Source organism: Panulirus ornatus, chromosome 2 (genome assembly GCF_036320965.1).
Source record: "Panulirus ornatus isolate Po-2019 chromosome 2, ASM3632096v1, whole genome shotgun sequence".
In the NCBI taxonomy this organism is placed as follows: Eukaryota; Metazoa; Arthropoda; class Malacostraca; order Decapoda; family Palinuridae; genus Panulirus; species Panulirus ornatus.
Window position 1 is genome coordinate 25,234,781 of NC_092225.1, and position 17,070 is coordinate 25,251,850.

The 17,070-nt window shown below is 49.5% G+C and overlaps 2 protein-coding genes across 10 annotated transcripts in view; both read right to left on the reverse strand.

Annotated features, from left to right (window-relative positions):
• Positions 1-17,070, reverse strand: part of LOC139754527 (dual specificity calcium/calmodulin-dependent 3',5'-cyclic nucleotide phosphodiesterase 1A-like) — a 322,075-nt gene that overhangs the window by 118,747 nt on the left and 186,258 nt on the right. The window lies entirely within an intron of this gene.
• LOC139754489 (uncharacterized) lies at positions 10,123-12,667 on the reverse strand. The gene has a single exon (XM_071671758.1). The coding sequence runs from the start codon at positions 12,655-12,657 to the stop codon at positions 10,243-10,245; it is 2,415 nt and encodes an 804-aa protein (XP_071527859.1). The 5' UTR covers positions 12,658-12,667; the 3' UTR covers positions 10,123-10,242.

The window sequence follows — 17,070 nt, forward strand, 5'->3', positions numbered from 1 at the left end:
CGTCGTAAACCCCCCTCCTCTCCCATCCCTCTGTGCCTGCTCCCAAGCAAGCACGAACCTCCGCACACAACCTCTCCTTCTCCCTCCTCCTCCTCCTCCTCCTCCATTTCACCTCCTTCCCCCCCATGATCCTCATCTCCCCTCCCCCCCGGCAAGCACACGGCTGCTATCTCATACCCCCCCCTCCCTCCCCATCCTTGCAATTCCAGGCAATGGCGCACACACACACACACACACACACACACATACATACATACACACAGACACATACACACACACACACACACACACACATACATACATACACACAGACACATACACACACACACACACACACACACACACACATAGACACACATACACACAGACACACATACAAACAGACACACACACACACACACACACACACACATACACAAAGACACACACACACAGACACACACAGACACACACAGACACACATACACAGACACACATACATACACACAGATACACATACACACATACACATAGACACACACACACACACACACACACACACAGAGCCTGTACTGGGTTCCTTGCTCTGGGTGAGATACAGTCTTATATTTCCACCTTAATATCTGGCGAGATGACAAGCGCGCGGGGGGGGGGGGGGGGGGGGGGGGAGAGAGAGAGAGAGAGAGAGAGAGAGAGAGAGGGGGCTGCAGTGGCCTTGGTATCCTGGAGAGAGGCTGCCGACCTTGGAGGCGTGGAGGGACGCCTCCGACCTTGGAAGCGTGGAGGGACGCCTCCGACCTTGGAGGCGTGGAGGGACGCCTCCGACCTTGGAGGCGTGGAGGGACGCCTCCGACCTTGGAGGCGTGGAGGGACGCCTCCGACCTTGGAGGCGTGGAGGGACGCCTCCGACCTTGGAGGCGTGGAGGGACGTTGCCGACCTTGGAGGCGTGGAGGGACGCCTCCGACCTTGGAAGCGTGGAGGGACGCTGCCGACCTTGGTAGGCGTGGAGGGACGCCTCCGACCTTGGTAGGCGTGGAGGGAGGATATCCATGGGCTTTTGGAGGAAGAACGTCCCCCTCTTCTCCTCCCCCAACCCCGTCCCACCCTGACTCCTTCAAAGCTGAACTGCCCTTAGATTAGGAAAGTCGCGACCATGAACCAGCCTTTGGGGGGGATGGTGCCCTTACGGAACCCCGAGAACTTCGCCCTTCCGTACGGCAACCGATGAAGACAACAGCACACCAACACCTCTGGGTCAGGTGTTGGCATCACGGGACGATGTGCACCGTGAACGACCGAGGGTCCAGCAAATGTGTGTTAAATCGACACCCACATACAACCCGTGAACCACCGAGATTCTAATCTAGTTTCTACGTACACTTGCGGATCTGGAGGCCACATCTCTCTCTCTCTCTCTCTCTCTCTCTCTCTCTCTCTTTAAGGACCATTAAGTACCACTGTGCGTAACGAGCTATTCTATCATTAAGCAGTGTTTAACGATCTTTTCTATCATTAAGATGAAAAGAAGAGCCTGATCTGTTTTTTTTTATTTTTTATTTTGTTAATCACATGTTCGCTTCTTATGAAGGGCGTATGTCAACATCTCATTAGTCATTCTACATCGATCATGTCCTCGTCAAGATTTTTGCTTCAGGCGAGATCAAAGATCTCTGGAAGACGCTTAACAAGGCTCTTCCAGCCAAATATCAAACGACTTGAGCAGCCTTCCGGGAGACATCTGTTCTTGAAGGCAAGCTGCAGCAGTGGCCTTCCAGGAGACATCTGTTCCAGAAGGCAAGCTGCAGCAGTGGCCTTCCAGGAGACATCTGCTCTTGAAGGCAAGCTGCAGCACTGGCCTTCCAGGAGACATCTGCTCTTGAAGGCAAGCTGCAGCACTGGCCTTCCAGGAGACATCTGCTCTTGACGGCAAGCTGCAGCAGCGGCCTTCCAGGAGACATCAGTTCCAGAAGGCAAGCTGCAGCAGTGGCCTTCCAGGAGATATCTGGTCTTGACGGCAAGCTGCAGCAGCGGCCTTCCAGGGATAAGTCGTCAAGAAGCCTTTTGGAAAAGCTCCCTCAAACAGCCTTTGACAGATACCTCTCTCTTTAGCCTTCCAGAGACACTTCATCCAGCATCTTTCCAGAGACTTCCTCCAGAAGCCTTACAGAGACACTTCATCCAGCATCTTTCCAGAGACTTCCTCCAGAAGCCTTCCAGAGACACTTCATCCAGCATCTTTCCAGAGACTTCCTCCAGAAGCCTTCCAGAGACACTTCTTCCAGTATCCCCTCAGGAGATACTCTCTGCAGCAGCCTTCCAGAGATACATTCTCTATCACCATTATCCAAGAGCTTTTTTTTTTTTCTTCTTCTTCTTCCAGCAGTCTTCGAGTGATCCCATCTCCAACAACCTTACATTTATACCTCTCCATCACCTTCTCCACCCCCAGCGATAACCACTATAATTCCAGTCTCCTAAAACCTGTAGTTTCCAAAGACTGCTAGAACGCTCTTCGCAACCTTGGCGCAACGAGCGACAGTGGAAATGATTTCACGTAACGTACCAGTCATCAAGGAAATATGTTACAGATATCTACAAGCGATCATCTTCATGTTTGCCCCGTTATTCCAGGGGGGATAGACGAAACATTAGAAATCCATCACTCAAAACTTTCATTATATTTCAGCTGACGTCTTGGAACAATGACGTTTTCACCCCAGAGACCCCTCTCGTCCCATTCCCAAAAGCGAACCTGTGCATCGTCTCGTAAATCATGGGTTATGTCGTAGATGTTTACCACTGGAATCCTAAAAACCTGGCAGCCTTTACAGCAGCCCAAACTATACGATCAGGGGCCAGAGAGAGAGAGAGAGAGAGAGAGGGGGGAAAAAAAGAATCTCAAAAAAACTTTTATTTTCCTGATGTCTGCTTGTCCTGATGTGGTGAGGCGACCTCCACTCCTCATATCCTCAGCTGGTGCGGGGCTCCTACTGAGTGATAATTATCGTGATGGAAAGAGTTACCGACCAGCCTTCATTACCTGGGGGTGATGACTCTCAAAGGGTATGTGATCTTAAGGAGATCGGTAGCTAGATGTTACTCGACGTGGCTTGCTCAGGTGTGCATGTTGATTCTCTTCACCAGTCAGCCGTTAAGTGTCCTTTGGCTTCCTCTTTCTCCATAATTGAGATGACGATCAATAGGATACTTTATTTTTTTTTCTTTTCTTTTACTTCCTTCAAGTTTATTCTTTCGACAGTCCTCAGCTAGTCTCTTAAGGACGCCGAGAACGACCCTTGAACGCGAGAGTCCAACTCTCATCTTTCCCAGACTTACCTAAGCATGTCTCTCTCTCTCTCGCCTGGTTTTCCTCCCTTGTCCACCACACAACAGGGGTTACTGGAAAAGCTGTGGAAAATAGCATGCAAGATCATCCTCGGCCTCTCTCACACCACTTGTCAGGAGAGGCGTTCAACACAAGTGGTCCTCCGGCCTCATCCGTCACTTTGGGAAGAAGGTACTACTACTGCTGCACCCACCCCGCCACCCTCACTTCCCTGAGATCCCTCGTCCCCGAGTTGCAGTTCAGCACCACAGCCTCATTGACACCCCCCCCAAACCCCCAACATCCGTGCTCAACTAGACCGCTACAGGAGCAGGCTCGTCCCAGACCACTGTGAACATCAATAATCAATAGACTGACTCAACTCCCCAGCATTTGTGTGAGGACACTGTGTTAACTCTCCCTCACTTATCGTGTCTTATCGTGTCTGCAATGCTTTGTAGCTTCGTACCTTCAATCTATGGTTATCATTATCATTATTATCATTATTACAGAGACACACTGGCAGGTAACGAACACCAGACTCATCTGTCTACAGTGCCACCGGAGGCGACCCGCGATGACCAGGGACGGAGGTCACGAGGATGTTCCTATGTGACCTGTGGGTCACCGTCGGGGTACAGGTCATCATCTCCAGGAGGGGACACTACACCCACCCTCCTCCCAAGGTCACCACCTGCAGCCAACCGACCAGCCAATCAGCTAGCCACCGAATCAGCCAGCTATACAGCCAAACCAATCAGCCAGCTAGCCATACAACCAATCAGCCAGCCAACCAACCAGCTAGCTAGCCAGCCATTAAGTGGCTCAATCAACCAAGCAATCAACTAACCAATCAGCCAGCCAACCAACCAGCTAGCTAGCCAGCCATTAAGTGGCTCAATCAACCAAGCAATCAAGCCAGCCAACCAACCAGCTAGCTAGCCAGCCATTAAGCGGCTCAATCAACCAAGCAACCAGCCAGCCACCAACCACTAAATAAGAAAAAGATTTCACGATGGTGTTAAGCCAGAGAGGGCACCACCATCCCGCCCGCCCCCAGCCAACACCCCGTCCGCCCACCCACCTCCCCCGACCATCGTTACGGCTAACAAGCCCCGGCTATCTCCTGCTGTGGCCGCCTGCTGTGGTTCCTGTCGCCTCCTGCTGTGTCCTGGTGATGCTGTGGTCTCCTGCTGTGTCCTGCCGTGGTCTACTGCTGTGGCCTCCTGCTGTAGTTCCTGTCGCCTCCTGCTGTGTCCTGGTGTTGCTGTGGTCTCCTGCTGTGTCCTGCTGTGGTCTCCTGCTGTAGTTCCTGTCGCCTCCTGCTGTGTCCTGGTGTTGGTGTGGTCTCCTGCTGTGTCCTGCTGTGGTCTCCTGCTGTGTCCTGCCGTGGTCTACTGCTGTGGCCTCCCGCTGTTGCTGCTGTGGTCCACTGCTGTGTCCTTTTGCTTCCTGCTGTTGCTCCTGTCCCTTGTCCCTGCTCTCTCTGCTGCACCTGCTGTTCCTCTGCTGCGTCCTGCCTGCCTCACGCTGTGTTCTGCCCAGGCCACCACGTTCTCTCCTGCTGTGAGTCGACGGGCAGTGCTGTGGCCGTCTGCTGTGTCCTCCCACCTGCTACCGTGGCTTAGTTTCATACTGTCACCTCCTGTTGCTTTCTGATGACGTGTTATCCCTCGCTGGTACTCTCTTTTGTACTGTCGGCAATTTTCCTTTTTCATTCTTTGGCCCCTTCTGTTGTCCTGTTGACCTCTCCAGGTATCCCGTTGGCACCTTCTGTTGTCCTGTCGGCCTCTCCAGGTGTTCCGGTGGCACCTTCTGTTGTCCCGTCGGCACCTTCTGTTGTCCTGCTGGCCTCTCCAGCTGTTCCTGTTGGCACCTTCTGTTGCTCTGCCCGCACCTGCTGTTTCTTCTGTTGGCATCCTTCTGTTGTGCTACTATACCTACTGTTCATCTGTTGTCTAAGGCCACCGCAGACCTCCCTCCATCGCCGTTGCTATCTCCCACACACACACACACACACACACACACACAAACGCGCGTTACCCTGAGCCACCACCGCAGACCTCCCTCCATCGCCGTTGCTATCTCCCACACACACACACACACACACACACAAACGCGCGTTACCCTGAGCCACCACCGCAGACCTCCCTCCATCGCCGTTGTTATCTCCCACACACACACACAAACGCGCGTTACCCTGAGCCACAGACCTTAAGGGCCGGCGTAATGATCGCCCTAACCATTACTGTCGTCTTGTTACAACCCCAGCCCCTCCTCGCAAATACAACCTTCCAATGAGTCCATTCCTCAACGTGGGTTATCCATCGTTCTTTACCCATCACTCACCCACCCTTACGATCTACTACCGCGCGGAACACCCTCTGACCCCACACCCCCTCATCCAATCATCGTCAGCGTGTCTCCCTTAAGGCGCCGCCAATCAGTCTTCAGACTAATCAACAACAATCAATTCACACCTACCAATCCTACCCCACCACCACCAATCACCCCCCCCCGTCATTCACACGTCTCCCCCACCCAACCTCAATTTCCTTCCAATCACCCACCAATTTCCCTCTTCCACTATCACCTTCCCCAGTCACCCCCACTCCCCCAACACTAACCTCCCAATCCACAAGCAACCTACATCTAATCACCCACTAATCCGTTAACCCAATGAAACTCACGGATCATAGCTTTGTGCTCAAGAGTCGTAGCTTTGTGCTCAAGAGTCGTAGCTTTGTGCTCAAGAGTCGTAGCTTTGTGCTCAAGAGTTGTAGCTTTGTGCTCAAGAGTTGTAGCTTTGTGCTCAAGAGTCGTAGCTTTGTGCTCAAGAGTCGTAGCTTTGTGCTCAAGAGTCGTAGCTTTGTGCTCAAGAGTCGTAGCTTTGTGCTCAAGAGTCGTAGCTTTATGCTCAAGAGTTGTAGCTTTGTGCTCAAGAGTTGTAGCTTTATGCTCAAGAGTCGTAGCTTTGTGCTCAAGAGTCGTAGCTTTGTGCTCAAGAGTCGTAGCTTTATGCTCAAGAGTCGTAGCTTTGTGCTCAAGAGTTGTAGCTTTGTGCTCAAGAGTCGTAGCTTTGTGCTCAAGAGTCGTAGCTTTGTGCTCAAGAATCGTAGCTTTGTGCTCAAGAGTCGTAGCTTTGTGCTCAAGAGTCGTAGCTTTGTGCTCAAGAGTTGTAGCTTTATGCTCAAGAGTCGTAGCTTTGTGCTCAAGAGTTGTAGCTTTGTGCTCAAGAGTCGTAGCTTTGTGCTCAAGAGTCGTAGCTTTGTGCTCAAGAGTTGTAGCTTTATGCTCAAGAGTCGTAGCTTTGTGCTCAAGAGTTGTAGCTTTGTGCTCAAGAGTCGTAGCTTTGTGCTCAAGAGTCGTAGCTTTGTGCTCAAGAGTCGTAGCTTTGTGCTCAAGAGTTGTAGCTTTGTGCTCAAGAGTCGTAGCTTTGTGCTCAAGAGTCGTAGGCTTTGTGCTCAAGAGTCGTAGCTTTGTGCTCAAGAGTCGTAGCTTTGTGCTCAAGAGTCGTAGCTTTGTGCTCAAGAGTCGTAGCTTTGTGCTCAAGAGTCGTAGCTTTGTGCTCAAGAGTCGTAGCTTTGTGCTCAAGAGTCGTAGCTTTGTGCTCAAGAGTCGTAGCTTTGTGCTCAAGAGTCGTAGCTTTGTGCTCAAGAGTCGTAGCTTTGTGCTCAAGAGTCGTAGCTTTGTGCTCAAGAGTCGTAGCTTTGTGCTCAAGAGTCGTAGCTTTGTGCTCAAGAGTCGTAGCTTTGTGCTCAAGAGTCGTAGCTTTGTGCTCAAGAGTCGTAGCTTTGTGCTCAAGAGTTGTAGCTTTGTGCTCAAGAGTCGTAGCTTTGTGCTCAAGAGTCGTAGCTTTGTGCTCAAGAGTCGTAGCTTTGTGCTCAAGAGTCGTAGCTTTGTGCTCAAGAGTCGTAGCTTTGTGCTCAAGAGTCGTAGCTTTGTGCTCAAGAGTCGTAGCTTTGTGCTCAAGAGTTCGTACCGTCGTGCTCAAGGGGCGTACCGTCGTGCTCAAGGGTTCGTACCGTCGTGCTCAAGGGTTCGTACCGTCGTGCTCAAGGGTTCGTACCGTCGTGCTCAAGGGTTCGTACCGTCGTGCTCAAGGGTTCAGGTAGTGGGGACCATTCTTTTTGCTGTGTTCATGGTCCCGATGTTCAACAAGGCTGAACTATGCAATGTTTTACGCAATACTCAACAACTGTAGATTATATATATATAATATATATATATATATATATATATATATATATATATATATATATATATACACACACACATATATATTATCCCTGGGGATAGGGGAGAAAGAATACTTCCCACGTATTCCCTGCGTGTCGTAGAAGGCGACTAAAAGGGAAGGGAGCGGGGGGCTGGAAATCCCCTCCTCTCATCTTTTTTTTCTTTACTTTTCCAAAAGAAGTAACAGAGAAGGGGGCCAGGTGAGGATATTCCCTCAAAGGCCCAGTCCTCTGTTCTTCACGCTACCTCGCTAATGCAGGAAATGGCGAATAGTATGAAAGAAAAGATATATATATATATATATATATATATATATATATATATATATATATATATATATATATATATATATATATATATATATATATATATATATTGCTGTAAGCAGGGAATACACACATAGAGACACAAACACACACACACTCGCTTTACGAAGCACAAAGAGCTCAGAGCAAAGGTGCAGAGGAGGACAACAAAGATGATAGCAGAGATAAGAGGCAACAGTCACAGTCACAGAATGGAAAAGAGAAAAGTTGGGGGTGACCTGATCACAACCGTTAATAACGGGAATTCCCACGCCCTCGGCAACTCTCCCCCCCCCCGCCGCCGCCAAGGAACCTCCTGTGTCTAAGGTCAGGTTCGAACCCCCAGTCCCCGGGAAGATACGGGTCTGGAGTTTTATTCTGGATGTGTTCAGAAGCGTTGTCACTCGAAGCTAATTTATCCCCGCGGGACCCAAGCATGTGGGTGGGTGGGTTTAGGAGGTGGGGAGCATATCTCCTGTAACGACCCCACTCAGACTGCCGCGGCAAAGATACGACCAGGAACGACCAACTGAGGCAATACAGTACACTACCAGTGGCGACCAGTTATATCTACGACCTGAAACGACCACCAGGCCATCCTATCCAGCTGTATCGTCGTGTTTAAGGGTCGTACACCGTCGTGCTCAAGGGTCGTCCACCGTCGTGCTCAATGGTCGTACCATCGTTCTCAAGGGTCGTTCCGTTATGAGCAAGGTTTCAGCATCAATACTCCTGTAGGCCTATACAAATCATCACGACACGCATCCGGTAATTTACATATATACAGTTATGTTTGAAGGAATAGTGGTTCCAACAGTGTTATATGGTTGCGAGGCGTGGGCTACAGATACAGTTGTATGGAGGAGGGTGGATGTGCTGGAAATGAGATGTTTGAGGACAATATGTGGTGTGAAGCGGTTTGATCGAGTAAGTAATGAAAGGGTAAGAGAGGTGTGTGGTAATAAAAAAGAGTGTGGTTGAGAGAGCAGGAAAGGGTGTTTTGAAATGGTTTGGTCACATGGAGAGAATGAGTGAGGAAAGATTGATCAAGAGGATATATGTGTCAGGGGTGGAGGGAACGAGGAGAAGTGGGAGACCAAATCAAAGGTGGAAAGATGGAGTGAAAAAGATTTTGAGTGATCGAGGCCTGAACATGCAGGAGGGTGAAACGCGTGCAAGGAATAGAGTGAATTGGAACGATGTGGTATGCCGGGGTCGACGTGCTGTCAATGGATTGAACCAGGGCATGTGAAGCGTCTGGGGTAAACCATGGAAAGTTCTGTAGGGCCTGGATGTGGAAAGGGAGCTGTGGTTTCGGTGCATTATACATGACAGCTAGAGACTGTGAACGAATGTGGCCTTTGTTGTCTTTTCCTAGCGCTACCTCGCGCACATGCGGAGGGGAGGGGGTTGTTATTTCATGTGAGGCAGAGTGGCGATGGGAATGAATAAGGGCAGACAGTATGAATTATGTACATGTGCCTATAGGTATATGTCTGTGTGTGTATATATATATATATATGTATACGTTGAGATGTATAGGTATGTATATGTGCTGTGTGTGGACGTGTATACAAGGAATCAAGCACTGAGGTTTTCGCTTGTGTGTGTAGGACGAGACGGGCTGGCCACCGTATAGCCAGCCAACCGCCTCCTACAACAGCATTCCGCTTGTCTGCCACAGCGTCCAGCACCTGCTGTGTCTTCAGGTAAGTTTAATGCCTCCTCGTCAAGGCTGTGCCCAGCACCTGCTGTGTCTTCAGGTAAGTTTAGTGCCCCTCGTCAAGGCTGTGCCACAGCGTCCAGCACCTGCTGTGTCTTCAGGTAAGTTTAATGCCTCCTCGTCAAGGCTGTGCCCAGCACCTGCTGTGTCTTCAGGTAAGTTTAATGCCTCCTCGTCAAGGCTGTGCCCGGCACCTTGCTGTGTCCAGCCCTAGCTGTCTCAACAACTAGGTGTGCTCGGGGTTGCCTCCTGCAGAAGTTTGTGGTAAAGTGAACGTGTTATAAAACAGGAGCTTTAAAAGATCACACATAGCAGGGGGGGTCGGACCCACACTTGGACTACACCAGTGGGTGGGTGTGTGTGGTGGGTTGTGCGTGTGTGTGTGTGTGCGTTGTATGATTCAGTCCTCACGAAGAGTAATAGAGCCGATCAATCGGAAATGAACTCTAATTAGGATTACCAGATGATGATGATAATGATGAAACATCTCTCACACTGAGACTGGATATAGAGCATTAATGAAAGTATAGTTCTTGATGAGGTTAATATATTTCAGAAAGAAAATGTATGAAAAAGAGAAACATTATACATTCGAGACTCAGAGCTCACTGGAGACTCAGATCTCACTGGAGACTCAGAGCTCACTGGAGACTCAGAGCTCACTGGAGACTCAATGTCTCCGTGAGACTCTCCGTACCGCTGTGACTCTCCGTCTCCCGACGTTTTTCAGTCTCCCGGAGAATTTCAGTTTCCCGGCGACTTTCCGTCTCCCGGCGACTTTCCGTCTCCCGGCGACTTTCCGTCTCCCGGAGACTTTGCGTTTCCTTGAAATGGCTTTGCGTTTCCTTGAAAGGACTTCGGCTCGATTGATTTTCTCAGTGAGGCGTTTAGTCCTCTCTACAAAGTCTTGCGCGGATGTCAACGTCTTGTCCAGCTTACTGAACAGCCTCTCCCGTCGGACAGCTTTCTCATCCCGGGCTTTGAGCAAACCCTGCAGATCTTTAATCCTCTGTGCCAGGTTACCCTGCCGGCTGTCGGTGCCCACTCCACTACCCTCGACCGCCGTAGCGGTAGAGTTAAGTTGCACGGCAACCTTAGTCTTCAGCTGCACGGCAACCGTAGTGTTCAGCTGCACGGGATCGGTAGTGTTCAGCTGCACAGGATCGGTAGCGTTCACCTGCACGGGATCGGTAGTGTTCACCTGCACGGGATCGGTAGTGTTCACCTGCACGGGATCGGTAGTGTTCAGCTGCATGAGATCGGTAATGTTCAGCTGCATCAGCTTGCCGAGATCGGTAGTGTTCAGCTGCACGGGATCGGTAGTGTTCAGCTGCACGGGATCGGTAGTGTTCAGCTGCACGGGATCGGTAGTCTCGATGATCACAGTGCCAGTCACGAGGAGGATGTCTTTGTCGCCCTCCTTGGCCACCTCAGGTGCCTTCTGGACCGTAGTAGGAGCAGCGGGCAAGTCGGGTTTATGGGCATCGTAATTGCCACCGAACCTGATGTAGCTCTCCTTGAGCTCCGTCATGTAGGTGTTGTACCATTGGTCGTAAGGAACTGCACCTGGGATGTCGTCGCCAAGGTAGTGGTCCCTGCACTCGTAAAGCCTGTTCAGACGGGCTATGTCGGAGCGAGTGGGAGTGTATCGCTGGCCAAGTTTGAATGGGAACGTCTCGTCCTTGATGGTAATAGTCGAGATGGAAGAGTCCTTAGCAAAACCCCAGGACGGGTACTGCAGTATACTGCTGTAGTCGTAGGGCACCCCCATGGTCATGAGGAAGCCGTAGTGACCCTCAGTCTTCCTGAAGTTCTGCATGTTCCCCATCTGCACGTTGGTAAGGTTGACATAGACGTACATGTCCCTATCAGGGCGGGTCTGCTGGTGGTTGAAGCCAGAGGCATGCAACAGCTCGTGAATGAGAACTCCCTGGCGACCGTAGCAGTCTCTGTTCAGGTACAGAGCCTGCGTGGGCCGGCCCCTGAAGCCAACGAAAGAAGCGCAGCTGAAAGGGTCCCTTTCTACCACCAGCTCTGGATAGGTGCCAGTTATGTTCGTGAACTTAACGCAGGTGACCCCGTTCAAGTAGTCCATGATTTCGTAGAATGACGCTTTCTGTTTGTCATCCATTGCATTCATGTTAATCCGAATGGTCTTTTGGGGCCACCTGCGGGACGAAACCTTGTAGAGAGCGTCACTTTTATCACGATCACTACGAAAGTCCTCGTCAGGTTCTTCTATGATGGTTGCAAGAGCAGTAGTAGGAGCTACAGTAGGTGCTGTTGCATGATCTGTAGTTTCGGTAGGAGTTGTCACTTTTACTGGTTGCTCTGACAGTGCCTCCGCTATTTTTGCTTCGATGAGGGGCTCGATCAGGGGGTATATGGCATCCACCAAGTCTGCCAAGTCTCCCTGCTGCCTCCATTGAAGGACCCTCTTAAGTTCCTCATTCTCGGCCTTAACTTCCTCAAGCTCTTGACGAAGCAGCTGCAGGCGGTTCTCTGTGTCACACTCACATTTTGGTGAGGTATCGATGGTTGGAGTCTCCACCGAACTGTCGCCGACCCAAACCATGGAGAAGCTCGTCTTGGGGCACTGTACCTTGAAGGCGTGCTCGTGCTCGACGAACGGAATCCCGAAGTTGGACCCCGAACTTACCAGATGATACAATTCCTTCTCCGGCAGGTAGAGGGTGGCGGGAGTGAACCCTGGGTGAGATGGGACGGACATGGAACACATGGAGGAGGAGGTGGCGCTGATGGGAACTCTTTCGAGCACCTGGCCTACCTTGCTCTCCACGCCTCCCGTCCACGCCAGTAACTCGTTCCTCTCAGGACAGACGACTTCGAGAGCCTGAGAGAAGAAGTTGCTGGGGACCTTTTCGACGATGGAACTGTCGAGGAGGCTGTCCATGTCCCTCTCATACATGTGGGCAAAAGCGTACCTCTCACCTAACTGGGTGGGGATGAACACCCGGCACGCAGTAAGGCCGTCCTCCATGGACGAGGTCGGGGACGCGGTGACCATGAACCAACACACGATACCCAAACACAACACATGTAAATATGTGTGCCACATTATCATGATTTGAAATTATCTTGGAGGAGAACAATAAATTCCGGGGGAAAAAAGAATTCGCAGAGCCAATGAAACATGAATGTGTGTTTGTGTCTTATTTTGTGCGAAGGGGTGGGAGGAGGGAGGGGGCTGTGTTTCAAAGTGGACCTAACGGTATAGTGTTGATTAGGGTTTAGTGAAGATGTAAGTCAGTAAATGTGAGGCCTGGCACGGGCTCTTTCTAGAAAAGATCAGGATATGGTAGTGAAGATGTAAGTCAGTAAATGTGAGGCCTGGCACGGGTTCTTTGTAGAAAAGATCAGGGATGTGGTAGTGAAGATGTAAGTCAGTAAATGTGAGGTTTGGCAAGGGCTCTTTGTAGAAAAGATCAGGATGTGGTAGTGAAGATGTAAGTCAGTAAATGTGAGGCCTGGCACGGGCTCTTTCTAGAAAAGATCAGGATGTGGTAGTGAAGATGTATCAGAGCTGGACTTTACTGGTTCATGGTAGACGAACGTTGTATGGAGAGAGAAAGCATTTCCCGTCTTTCTCTTCGGTGTGACGTATCGACCTAGAGTCGTGACATCACACAGACACACACACACACACACACACAGACACACACACACACAGACACACACACACACACACACACTTCTGTAGTGTAGTGATGATTGTAGAGTGTTGATAGTGTTGATGAGGGTTTTGTGAAGATGTAGTTCAGTAAATCTGAGGCCTGGCACGGGATCTTCGTAGAAAAGATCAGGATGTGGTAGTGAAGATGTAAGTCAGTAAATGTGAGGCCTGGCACGGGCTCTTTGTAGAAAAGATCAGGATGTGGTAGTGAAGATGTAAGTCAGTAAATGTGAGGCTTGGCACGGGGTCTTTGTAGAAAAGATCAGGATATGGTAGTGAAGATGTAAGTCAGTAAATGTGACGCCTGGCACGGGCTCTTTGTAGAAAAGATCAGGATGTGGTAGTGAAGACGTGAGTCAGTAAATGTGAGGCCTGGCACGGGCTCTTTGTAGAAAAGATCAGGATGTGGTAGTGAAGATGTGAGTCAGTAAATGTGAGGCCTGGCACGGGCTCTTTGTAGAAAAGATCAGGATGTGGTAGTGAAGATGTAAGTCAGTAAATGTGAGGCCTGGCACGGGCTCTTTGTAGAAAAGATTAGGATGTGGTAGTGAAGATATAAGTCAGTAAATGTGAGGTTTAGCACGGGCTCTTTGTAGAAAAGATCAGGATGTGGTAGTGAAGATGTATCACAGAGCTGGAATTTACTGGTTCATGGTAAACGGACGTTGTATGGAGAGAGAAAGCATTTCCCGTCTTTCCCTTCTTTGTGACGTATCGACCTAGAGTCGTGACATCACACACACACACACACAGACACATACTTCTGTAGTGTAGTGAAGATGGTATAGTGTTGATGGGGGGTTAGTGAAGATGTAAGTCAGTAAATGTGAGGCCTGGCACGGGCTCTGTAGGGAAGATCAGGATGTGGTAGTGAAGATGTAAGTCAGTAAATGTGGTGTGGTGACACGGCAACTATACGCTAAAATATGGCCGTCTGCTTGCCTGCTTGAAGAAGAGGGGGTATAGAGATGTGGATGGGGGTGGGGTGGGGGGCGTGGCTGCCTGCTGGAAGGGGTTCTGCTTGCTTGAGGGGAGGACACGTCTGCTTGCGGGGGTGGTTGTCTGCTCCGTTGTGGAGGGGGTGTAACAAGCCCGTCGGCTACTTAGGGGCCATTATGTGAAGGCCTCGTTTAAAGGCCGCCTGGGTCAAGTGACGCCCACCTACCGGGGTGGAGGGGGGGGGGGGGGGAGTGTGGTGGTGGTGATGGCGGCCAGGGAGTGGTTGGGAGGAGGGAGGGATGGTGATAAGCTTGCTTCTCCCTGGATCATCATCATGATGCGGAGAGAGAGAGAGAGAGAGAGAGAGAGAGAGAGAGAGAGAGAGAGAGAGAGAGAGAGAGAGAGATCGCCGATCAGTCGGGCCTGATCCTGGCCCCTGGGGGTGTGGGTGGGGGGGGGGGTTTACGACGCGGGGCAGCGCCAGGTATCGTAATGACCGTACTAGGTATCGTAATGACCGTATCAGGTATCGTAATGACCGTATCAGGTATCGTAATGACCGTACCAGGTATCGTAATGACCGTACCAGGTATCGTAATGACCGTATCAGGTATCGTAATGACCGTACCAGGTATCGTAATGACCGTATCAGGTATCGTAATGACCGTACCAGGTATCGTAATGACCGTACCAGGTATCGTAATGACCGTACCATGTATTGTAATGACCGTGCCAGGTACTGTAATGATCGTACCTGGTATCGTAATGACCGTACCAGGTATCGTAATGACCGTATCAGGTATCGTAATGACCGTACCATGTATTGTAATGACCGTGCCAGGTACTGTAATGATCGTACCTGGTATCGTAATGACCGTACCAGGTATCGTAATGACCGTACCAGGTATCGTAATGACCGTACGAAGTATCGTAATGACCGTACCAGGTATCGCAATGACCGTACTAGGTATCGTAATGACCGTACCAGGTATCGTAATGGTGGCCTTACCTGGTATCGTAATGACCGTACCAGGTATCGTAATAACCGTACCAGGTATCGCAATGACCGTACCAGGTATCGTAATGACCGTACCAGGTATCGTAATGACCGTACCAGGTATCGTAATGACCGTACCAGGTATCGTAGTGGTGACCTCACCAAGGAAAACGGGAAACTGCGAATCTTGACCATTTTCCCTCGTCTGGGCGATGGTCAGGATTTCGAGTGGGTGCAGAGAACATGGGGTTGTGTTGTCCTCACATTTGGGACTGTATAACCCTAATTGTCCGCTCCCACAGTTGGGACCGTCCCAGCTGCTTGAGGGAATAACATACTTTCCATTTTCTCCCTCTGCACGAGGATCAGGCTGAGTGGTTATCGCTGTACGCTATAAGTTGAGTCTGTAAGCCAGCGTGTACTACGATAAATCCGTGTTAGAAAATGTTCAGAGAATGTTCAGATAGTTCCTTCAAACTATCCGCCATTTCCCACATTAGCGAGGTAGCGTTAACAGAGGACTGGGCCTTTGAGGGAATATCCTCACTTGGCCCCCTTCTCTGTTCCTTCTTTTGGAAAATAAGAAGAAAAAAAAAAAAGAGAGGGGAGGATTTCCAACCCCCCGCTCCCTCCCCTTTTAGTCGCCTTCTATGACACGCAGGGAATACGTGGGAAGTATTCTTTCTCCCCTATATATCCCTGGGGATAGGGGAGAAAGAATACATCCATGCCCCACAGACCTTTCCATTAATTTTACAATATCTTATCCCAGTAGGCCCTTTGGTTGCCTATTGTACCTATGTGATCATGATAAATTCACAAATTCTTGATGGTCTTATGTACTCTAGTATTTCTCCTTTTACCACAGCAGTTTTCTAGAAGGCATACATAATCAGTATCGATTACCAGAAATTTAGGAATATGTAAAGCTTGTATAGTTTTATTTACAAATGTATACTGTATATATTATATATGGTTTCATAACATTTTTCAGAGATCTGTCAAGGAGTGAAGAATATTATGGCTCCATGGTACCCCAGTCCTTAATATACCCCTGATTTCGAAGCTGATCAGAGCTAATTGATGTACAACTCTACAAAACTTATTTTATTAAAACATCCTTACCATTTGAATAATTATTTAAATAAACTTCCTTTGCTCATACCAGAAAATGGCTAATACATACATACATATATATATATATATATATATATATATATATATATATATATATATATATATATATATATATATATATAAATGTGAATAAGAGCAAGGTTATTAGGTACAGTAGGGTTGAGGGTCAAGTCAATTGGGAGGTGAGTTTGAATGGAGTAAAACTGGAGGAAGTGGTGTTTTAGATATCTGGGAGTGGATCTGGCAGCGGATGGAACCATGGAAGCGGAAGTGGATCATAGGGTGGGGGAGGGGGCGAAAATTCTGGGGGCCTTGAAGAATGTGTGGAAGTCGAGAACATTATCTCGGAAAGCAAAAATGGGTATGTTTGAAGGAATAGTGGTTCCGACAATGTTGTATGGTTGCGAGGCGTGGGCTATGGATAGAGTTGTGCGCAGGAGGATGGATGTGCTGGAAATGAGATGTTTGAGGACAATGTGTGGTGTGAGGTGGTTTGATCGAGTGAGTAACGTAAGGGTAAGAGAGATGTGTGGAAATAAAAAGAACGTGGTTGAGAGAGCAGAAGAGGGTGTTTTGAAGTGGTTTGGGCACATGGAGAGAATGAGTGAGGAAAGATTGACCAAGAGGATATATGTGTCGGAGGTGGAGGGAACGAGGAGAAGAGGGAGACCAAATTGGAGGTGGAAAGATGGAGTGAAAAAGATTTTGTGTGATCGGGGCCTGAACATGCA